The sequence below is a fragment of the Chenopodium quinoa genome, unplaced genomic scaffold (assembly GCF_001683475.1).
Source record: "Chenopodium quinoa cultivar QQ74 unplaced genomic scaffold, ASM168347v1, whole genome shotgun sequence".
NCBI classification, from domain to species: domain Eukaryota; kingdom Viridiplantae; phylum Streptophyta; class Magnoliopsida; order Caryophyllales; family Amaranthaceae; genus Chenopodium; species Chenopodium quinoa.
This window is the reverse complement of record NW_018744367.1, coordinates 4,937,340-4,947,944: the sequence shown is the minus strand read 5'-3', so window position 1 is coordinate 4,947,944 and position 10,605 is coordinate 4,937,340. Positions and strand designations below refer to the sequence as shown.

Sequence of the window (10,605 nt, the reverse complement as noted above, 5' to 3'; positions counted from 1 at the left end):
TACTAGAACTCAAAAGAAGAATGAATTGTGCTATTTGGATATGACCTTAATTTTCTACATGTCAAAAAGAATTAAAATCAACTTTCCTCATCTGATGATGTAACACCTAGAACACTGTGTAGAAAAGGAGATAAAGGTTGGATATGGAGCTATACTTGGTTCAGTGTTTGAAGATCTGGGTGTGAAACTTGTGGATTTTTATCGTCGTATGTGGGAGAAAGAAGAGAATGTGATTAATGAAGACACGCTAAGGGGCTAAGTCTTGAAGTGGTGAAGGGAAAGTGTGTGAAGTATGAAAGGAAAAAGGAAAAATCAAAGGAGGAGAGTTCCCAACTAAGAGAGCCTGTTAGGAAGAGTAGAAGACTCTCAATTGGAACTCAGGCTAAAACCAGTGTTACTAAGCCTCTGAAACTCGGTGAAGGGGAAGAGGGAGCCAATGATCTAATTACTGATCTATCAAATAGATTTATGCGGGTTGAAGGACAACTCCTAGAGATGACAGGGAAGATGAAAACCATGGAGAGAAGCATTCTGAACCAAGGAAAGGACTTTCAGAAGGCTATCTCTAGCATAGAAAGAAAGCTGAAGAAGATAGAAGAAGACAACAAGGCAGATCTTGAGAAGATTCTCAAGATGCTTGAAGAATGATCAGCTTTTAAGCCCTGCATCCTATCACCTAGCCTTTTCCCCTAACCTAATTTAATCCCCTGCCTTGGTTTTATGAAACAATGTTATGTTTATTCTGGTACTTTTGAACTTATTTTGGCTTTAAGTACTTTTGAACTCTGGATGGTTAGTTTTTGCTATGTTAATATATCCTGGGACTTTGTCTATATATGAATGCATTTCTAGTTAAGAAAATACAGGTTAATTTGTGTGAAAGTGCTTGCTTAAGAGAACTAGCCAACACTGCTTCAAGTTTCCCAGACTCGATGAATTGCTTGTGGGGCTATGATTAGATGAATAAAACTTTGAAAAGTCAGGTTTTTTATAATGCCAAAAGAGGGAAAAGCAGGAGCAAACTTGGAGGTGAAATTATTCTACTTCCAGTTAAGTAAGTAGTAAAGGTTTCTCTTCTCTAAATTTTTTTCTTGAGCTTTCGGTTTTGTTGCTTACTATTTTGTTCATTTTTATTTCAGTTTAAGTGTTTGTTTGTTTGTTTCTTAGTTATGTTGTGTTTTGGTTTTTTTGAAAAAAATTATGGAAAATTTAAACCTTCTGTCTTACTTTGTTATCCTCAGAAGTTTGCTCAATTTGTCATCATCAAAAAGGGGGAAATTATTGACCCTTAAGAGGTTTTGATGATGATGTTGATGATTGAGTAAACTTCAAACTAATAAGATTTTTCTAGTGTTTTGATGATTCCAGAATGAGTAAACTCTGGGAGTTGAAGTGAGGTCTAGAACAGGGGAACTTAAGAATACTAAGGATGGTAAGTAAGATTAGAGGAAGAGTTCGAGAAAGAAGTTCTCTGAACAAAGATGGATGGAACTACAAGGTGTTCCCTAACAGGAACATATCAAGAGCTTCCTAACAAAAGCATGACAGCAAGTTCCAACAGCACTTGGTCCGTGAGTTCCAATGTAATGCTTGAGATGAATGACAGCAGGATGTAATGACTTGGTCTGCAAGTTCTAGTATAATGCTGGAACGTGACTTCAAGAATCAAGAACTAATGCAGAGCTCGAGATATCAATCGAAAGATGAACTTCATAACTTAGGTTATATTAAAGATAATTTTGTTATTTAGGGTTATATAATTGATTGATATGCATGAGAATTATTAGAAATCAAATAAAGCTTTGCAAGCTAAGTAATTCGTAAAAGATTATCTTGAGTTTATGAAAAATAATTTAATTGATTTTATCTTTAAAAGTCAGTTTTACTTGGGTTTATCTTTTTCATATAAAACTCTATCTTTTATTAAAATGAATTTGACTAAGAAAAGGTGTTCTTGTAAACGAAATTAAGTTTGCTTGATTTCTGTTTTAATATGATAAGTTTTAAATTAAGATTTACCTTTAACTTATCATTTTGTCAAAACCCTACTTTGCTAGTTGACGTCTTCTATAAATAAGGAAGAAGTTCTTCGAAGTGAAGTGAGAGTTTTAGCATGAAAACCACTAAGTGCTTAAGAGTAAGTTTGCCAAAGGTTTAAGCTTTATCATTTAGATTTCGGGTTTCATGTGTAGCTTTCCAATTATATATTAGAGTGAGTCTTTGTGTTGTAATTGGTTTTTGGGGTGAGTGTGAATTCTCTATAATTCATTTGTAGTTGTGAGTGCACACTAGGTGAGATTCTAGTGAGAAGCAGAGTGTAGGCACTCTGGGAGTGCTGAGTGAACCTAAGTGTGGTACTTAGATTGGGTAGGATAGGTTCCTATCAAGTAGTAAGTGTTCGGGTAGGAACTTGTGAGTGTAACAGGATTCCGGGTAGGAACCTGTGAGGTAGCAAGCTTACTGGTAGTGACTTGTGAGTGTAGCAAGTTGTCGGGTAGGAACTTGTGAGAAAGGTCCGTGAGTAATAGGTTGTAACTAGGAGTTGCCCTATTATAGTGAAGCTTTGGTTTGGAAATCCCGAGAAGGGTCGAGGTTTTACTTCCAGTTGGGTCGTGGAAGGTTTTCTTGTAAAACTTGTTGTGTGCTTGAAGTTCCTTTTAAGTTCTGTTTTATATTTCACAAAAGATTGACTTAATTGGAACTACTACAATTCACCACCCCCCCCCTTTTGTAACACCCCCAAATCTCCCTCTACGGAAATACTATTTTAATACCTGTAACTATATCGTAGAGATAGACTTAGACGTATTACTGCCGCTTGATTACGCAAGGCAACTCAAAATACTTAACTCAATAACAAACTTGCAGCGGAAAACTCAACTCTTCTTTTATTAATACTAAATAAAATAGTAATAACCATTGTCACGAGTACTCAAAAATAGAAACATAAAGACCGACATTCCTAACTAGGTGAAGAGTATCCTGTGACTCCCAAATTCTCATTTACTGACTCCACCTGAAAATAGTCAACATTGCTTACCATTAAGGTAAACAGGGCAAACCAAAACAAATAGGACATACGAATTAGCAAAATATGCTAAGTACGATAAGTTCAAGATAAGTAAACTCAATTTATTTGCAAACATGCTTTTAAAACCAATCATGAAATTCCAATAATTAATTCAATAACTCAAACCTCATAATTCAAAACCAATTCTCAAAACAATTCCAAAAACTCAATAATGCTTTGAGTAATAATTCAAGTGATAAAAACCAATTCCTCTCCTAAGTGTGCACACCTCCCAAGCTAGTATCTTTATATTGAAAGGCTATTCTTGAGGAAAGACTAGGTCATACAAAGTCCATAGTCTTTAATGAATCCGCATAGTGGGATTAATATAATAATGCATGCCTGTAAAGCTTTTAATAAATAATTCAATAAATCCTCTTTAAATTCCTCTTTTGAATACAATCAAACTTTATAATAGTATAACTAAAAAAAAAAAACTCCTTTTGTATTTAAATCAACAAAATTTTAAAATCAAACCTTTTTTATTTTTTAAAAAAAAAAAAAAAACACTTTAAATCAATCCAACATACTTTTAAAAAACCAAATTCCTTTAAACATGATAAATAATTTCAAACCATTCAAAACAAGGTAGAATCCATTCTCAAACATATCTATTAAAACATGAATTCTCAAGGTTAATTTATAAATCATAATTTAAAACAATTTAATTAAAATCACACAAACATGCTTATTAATTCAACAATTTCGAAGGTATCTAGCCACCTAAACGTACCTTGATTCTGAATCTCAATCAACCTTTCGCTCTTTCAAAGTTCAATCACGAATACACTTTGCAATTAACATAACCATACGGTTATCACAACATCTTTAAACATAAAACTAAATCTAATGTGCATGGACTATAAAACTCTTTAAAAATAAAACTTTAATATAAAATTATAGCTTTGAAATAAGTATTTATATTTTAGAAAACTAACTATGAAATAAAATAAAGGAATAGGATGAAAGAGAATTGAATTTGCATTAAAAAGAATAGGAAGAACTTGCAGAGGCTATAACTCCTTCAATATAACTCTGAATTGGGTGATTTTTGAGCCTAAACTCAAGGATTTTTTGAGAGGAACAAATTTATGTGAAACAGAAAATCTCCAAAACTGACCAGAAGTGTCCGAAAATTGTCTCCAAAGATATAGGGGCTGATTTTCTTTTAAAAAAGTGGAAAAGAAAAGTAGGAAAAGGCTGAGGGAAAAGAAGAGTAAGTGAGAAGAAGAGAATTGAGTTTTGATGTGAAGAATATGAGAGGTATGAGGGGGTATTATAGGCTCATGAATGAAAGAATTAAGGTAAGATTTTGTAAGAAGAATTATGGTAAATGTAGTTTAAGGAATTACTTGGAAAAGAGAGTTTAAGAATTAAGGAAGGTTTAATTTATGGTGATTAAGAAATAAAGAATTAAGGTAAGTAGCTTGATCATGAAATGGAAGATGGCAAGTGAGCTTGCTTGGAGAATGATGAAGAAGGATTTAAGGCAATTAAATTGTATGATCAAATCTTTGTGAGATGGAAAATAGGAATTAAGGAAATTTAAAGAAGGTAATTAAAATACAAAACTACCAAAATAATTAAACCAAAATTAGCATAAGGTGACCGAAAAAATTGAGCCTATTCATGCTCATATTTTCGGACCTCATTGCTTAGTTTTAGGAAATATTTTGCTAGATTTTAAGGATTAAAAATGATTGGGTAAATAATATATTTTGTAGAAAATAATTAATTAGAAAAATACCAACTTTAAACTAATTAATTAATCGTGAAAATCAAATTTTCTATGCCTAGAAAATCCTAAATTCCTAGCTTACTTAAATAGATTTTCAGCGCTTTTAAAATGAATTTGAAAGATATAAAATCCGGTTTTTGAAATAAAATAAATAGATGATAAATCTTATCTAAAATCCAAAATAATAATTAAGTTTTAAAAATGTTTTTGGCGCCAAAATTCAAATATCATTTTGGCTCAAAATTTCAAATAGAAAATAATTTACTGAAATACCCTTTTTAGAAAATTATTAACAATTAATTAATTAGATAATGCATCTCAATAATACGGGGTATTACACTCTCTCTCGTAGTAGTTCATCTAAACTAACAGAATATGTAGGTGTGGGCCCTACAAACAACTCCAATGGACGGAATTTTTTAGTGGATAGTGCTAGACAAAGTTTAGGCATCTTAGGGGGAAGGGCGAGTTGTGATGTGTGGTAACTAGCTACGGTGAGCTAAGTAAGTTGGATGTTATTATTATTATTTTTTTAAGGTAAGGGAAAACAAAGAACCCAGATTGGATCTCAAATCTCATGGTTTTTTTTTTTTTTTTTTTTTTTTTGTCCGGATCCTCACATTTAAAGTGTCCCTAATAGGGATTGAACCCCCAACCTCAAAATTGGCAAATAAATCTTAGTTTGTTGGGGGTATGCAATTCCAATTCCCCATGGAAACAATAAGGAGGAGAAAACTTCCTTATAAGTGAGAACACGTTCCAATTAGTATAACGTTTTTTTGGGAAGATGTCTAAAAACAAATTTGGGTGGGCTCGGCCCAAAATGAACAATATCATACTAATGTGGAGTGGAGTGTGCTTGCGGCCCAACAAGGTGGGTGACCTGAATTTGTAGAAAAAAAGTAATACAAGTACAAGATAGGTAAATTCATATCAAAATCGTTAGCTTTTGTCTATTTAAATTACTTGAATAATTTCTTATTTCTAATTAAATATAGAATACGTTTCGTCAATGAATTCTGTGGAGATGTAATTATGTAAATCATACAGAGTATAAAGTATCATTTACGGGGAGTTTAGGGTTCATTCAATCTTTAAGGGGTGATAATTAAGATAAGATATAATTTGAGTGTAACCTTGATCCAAATTATGGCTTGGTAGTCTACTGGCCTACAATTTCAAGCCCCTATTATTTTAAATTGTTTAGTGGATGCATAGTTTAAGGTCTCAAGATACTTTTTTTGGTAAATAATGTTGAAATGGAATTTTTGTTGAACACCCATTATACCATTCTAAATGATTGATTAGATAACATTAATAAAACAGATTAATTGTGAACATGCATCATGTTTTTTTTTTTTTTTTTTTTTTTTTTTTTTTTTTTTTTTTTTTTTGCGGGGGAGGGGGGGTTGTTTCTCATACAACTAATTGAATTAAGACAAAGCAGTTTAAGATGTACAAAGTTGTCCTATATCGCGTGTTCGGTCAAGTTTAATACTTAAACATCTTTTACATTTTTGATACACGGTGCATTTAACTAAAATCATGATAGATATGGTAAAAATCTGAAGAAACTTTCTTGAGTAAGTAAACATAAGGCATTAAGAAAAGTAAAAAAAAAATAAAAAAAAAGGAAGAGAAGTGACAATTTTGCATTATATGGATAGAACTTCATAAATTCCTCCACCTTTTATCGCAATTTCCTCTTCTCATTTTTGTTGGTTTTGAATTATTTTCTACTTGTAAATCTGTACACCAGCTGGTCTGGACAGTCCTCCGCAATTAATACCTTTTAATCTGTTAGTTTACGTGTTTCTCATGTTATGGTTAAACTGAATTTCAAATGAAAAAACTTTACTCCAAATCAAAATTACATTATACCAATTAGTTTATCGAGTCACTTTTTAACATGTCGACTAGTATGATAAAGGGCACTGATATTGCCAAGGCAAAAAAGCCACTTTCAAGACAAATTATCTACCCAATATCCGTAATATTTGAGAATCTAAATATGTCAAACTTATAAATTTAATAAAATAATTTGTACTGTAATATTTTGTTGCCTATAATATTAGTATCCCAATACTTTTTATTTTATTTTTGGGTAGTCTTATTTATTGGATTCGTTTATATATGTATATATTTTGGTAAAGATATGCAAAATTCTTATTTGTTCCCGTTCATTGTCTGCACTACATACCACTGCTACATGCATGCAGTACCTACTATGTGGCTAGATTGATTGTTCTCCATTTCTTATCATGTAGGTGGTTTTCATACTCTTGTAATTATTAGTTTTTAATGATATATATGAAGCTTTATTTTTTACTTAACATTTAACTAACTACTATATTTCTCCAGAGAATTATGACTACTTGACTCGCTATGTTTATCGTCTGTTATTTTTAAACCCTTGCTATGTAATATTTGAGGGTTTTTTTTTTTTTTTTTTTTTTTTTCAGTTGATCGAATGATTCAATGCAATTCTTGTTATTTTTTTATTTTATTTATATAATGCTGGACCACATTCATAGCTACTGGAAGTTTTGGTTCATATCCATTACAACCATCGATTCAACTTTTGATTATATTTTGATTCTCCTTATATTGATTATTAGAATACATAAATTAATATCAAGCATATGTGCATGCATGTAGTAGTGGTATGTAGTGCAAACAATGAACGGGAACAAATAAGAATTTTGCATATCTGTATCAAAATATAACATATATAAACAAACCCAATAAATGAGACTACCTAAAAATAAAATAAAAAATATTGGGATACTAATATTATAGGCAACAAAATATTACAAATCATTTTATTAAATAAATAAGTTTAACATATTTAGATTATCAAATAATACGGATATAGCGCAGATAATTTGTCTTAAAAGTGGATTTTCTTTGCCTTGAAAATGTCAAACACCCTATGATAAATAGTGTGTCATCCAACATTCTAACACAAGTATGTGTACAACATAGTTACATAGGTAACTAAATCTTCTCAAAAAGGAAAACAGAAAGAATAGTAGAGAAAAAAGGCCAGTGGGGCACCGCAGATTCCGTGGGTTACAGGCTTGCACTCCAATCATTTGTAGCAAATATTAATCCAATAACAACAAAGAAAAAAAAAACACATCAAGGAGAAGTAATGGGGGTGTTTGTTGCACTCATATCTCTCCTCCTCTAATCAAACACGTACCTAAGCATGTCTTAATTACGCTTAATCTCACATCTAGTTAATTAATTAATATCTTGTTCATTTAATTTTAATTAATTAATTCATTCTTAACCTCTCTTTATTTTTGCTCTTTTACTTAATTAGCTTCTTACCTAGCCTAGCTATAAACATGAAATAAATCCACTTCCATAGATTTGCGGACTAATTCACATTCTTTCTTTATTTTTTCTATGCTTTTTCTTTTTTTATTTGAAGAAAAAAATTAAAAAAAAAATAAAAAATAAAAAAAAATTGCTATTTTTTTACTGTCTCTTAGCTACCAAAGGTGTCTTAATTTGACTCCTTAGCCCACTCCTCCTCCTCTCATATTTTCCAAAAAATTCTCATTTAATTATCTATATATAAATCACACCTTCTCCACTCCTTTCTCCACCACCATCAATCTATCACTTTGTTATATCCTCCAACAATCTCTCCCACCCTCTCTCACTAGATATATCTCTCTTTTTTCCCATATTATTCTTCATCATTTTATTTAATTTTTCATTTTTACAATTAAGTTTCATTAATTAATTCTCCCTCTATATTCTACCTTAAGTGGCGGTACGTACGGTGGTGGTTAGGGTGAAGGTGGTGTCGTCAATTGGTCCGACACCAACAACATACAAGATATGGATGGCCAGGACGAAGTAATCAACAATAACAATAACAATAATAATAACAACAACGTAGGGACGGGGCAATCGATTGTGAAAGGGAAGAGGACTAAAAGGCAAAGGCCACAATCTCCCATTCCTTTCCGCATGATCACCACCACAACTAACGCTTCGTATAAAAGCGACGAAGGGAGCGACATTTGTAGCAACAACAACGTCGCTGAGGAGATGACAACAGGCACTACCACCACCATCGCATCGGACGACGATGATATCTACTATAACGGGGGTGGAAGTGGAACCGCAGCCAGTACTACAGAGGAAGAGGAAGACATGGCGAATTGTCTCATCCTATTGGCGCAAGGCCACTCTCGTGACCTTACACCACAACATCCGCCACTCCTTTCTTTGGTAGACGATCATCAAACGTATAGAACTAACAATAATAACATTGTTTCCTCCAATGGGAGTAGCAAATTTGTTAGCCGGAAATTCATGGAGACTTCGTCTACAACAGGGAAGTCTGGTTATTATGTATATGAGTGCAAAACATGTGGCAAAACGTTTTCGTCGTTTCAAGCACTTGGAGGTCACCGTGCTAGCCATAAGAAGCCTAAGAACAAAGACGAAGATTACAGCAACAAAAGCAGAGCGAATAATATTTTCTCTAGCATCATTACTTCATCTAACAATAATAACAGGAACAACAACAATAACAATAACAGCAATCTGCTGCTTTCGTCAGATGATGAACCACCGTTTAAAGCCGCGAGACATAACAACAACAACAACAATAACAATGTGACTTCTTCCACCTCGCTGTCACTTCAACTGACAAATCGAGCATTGTACAACGACGGCATAACCAGCAATCACAGCAACAGCAAGGGCAGAGTACACGAATGTTCGATTTGTGGGGCAGAATTTTCATCGGGACAGGCCTTAGGTGGCCACATGAGGCGTCATCGAGGCCCCGTATCTGCAGCCGTGGGAGCTGCAGCTGCTCCAGTTATACGAGCAGTACCTTTATCTGTCGAGAAGGCGCCTGCTGCTGCCACTGAAATGTCAGAAGAAATGATGATTACAGCGATGAAGATACCGCCTGTCAGAAATACTAGTACAAGTCTTTTGTCACTTTTGGATCTTAATCTTCCTGCACCAGCAGAGGATAATGCAGGTGATCATCAAAGGGAATCAAAGTTCGTTTTCGAGTCGAAACAACTCCCTAATGATGAGCAATCACAACTACCTTCGCCACCGCCACCACCACCACAACAACAGCAGCAACAGCAGCAGCTTGTTTTCTCTTCGCCTGCTTTAGTGGATTGCCACTACTGATGTGAAGGTTTGGTTCATTATTAAAAAAAATTTAATTCAATTTCTAATTAATGGTAATTATTTGTCTAATAGGAATTCTTACAAGTGCACAAAAAACAAGTCAACATTATTTTAAATGTTGATATTTTTTTTTAAATATTTTTAATTTATTCAGAATGGATTATAATCATCATCAAAGGATGATATGTATTAATTTAGATTTTCAATTCTTTGTTACAAATTATTATACATGATCACAATTAGAGATCATTATTTTGGACATGGCTAGCTTATTGTAGGGCCTTATATAAAATTTTTTTATTCCCCTTCTTATCCAATTTGATCTATAGCTGTTAACATATTTTCGACTTTGTATACATTTTGAAATTAAAGATCATGTTATTCGGATGAAAATGTGTAATTATTTACTAATAATGTTGGATATTTCTAAGTTAGAATGCATGTATCAGCTCACGTATTCTGCGTCTATGACTGCATGAGAAGCACTGTCTTTTAATTGTTCCTCTATTTTATATCATAGTATACTCCATTTGACCAAAATTAGTTACTGTATTAATAATGTAATTTAAACCCGTAAGCAAATAACATATTTCGAAATACTATGTTACTTTAATTAACG

The 10,605-nt window shown here is 32.8% G+C and overlaps 1 protein-coding gene across 1 annotated transcript; it reads left to right on the top strand.

The window, feature by feature from the left end:
* Positions 1–7,763: 7,763 nt before the first annotated feature.
* LOC110696778 (zinc finger protein ZAT5-like) lies at positions 7,764–10,008 on the top strand. The gene has a single exon (XM_021874121.1). It carries the CDS (start codon positions 8,664–8,666, stop codon positions 9,984–9,986), a length of 1,323 nt encoding a protein of 440 aa, XP_021729813.1. The 5' UTR covers positions 7,764–8,663; the 3' UTR covers positions 9,987–10,008.
* Positions 10,009–10,605: the final 597 nt, after the last annotated feature.

Coding starts and splice junctions, on each gene's coding strand:
- LOC110696778 (XM_021874121.1), top strand. CDS start 8,664: ATGGATGGCCAGGACGAAGTAATCAACAATAACAATAACAATAATAAT.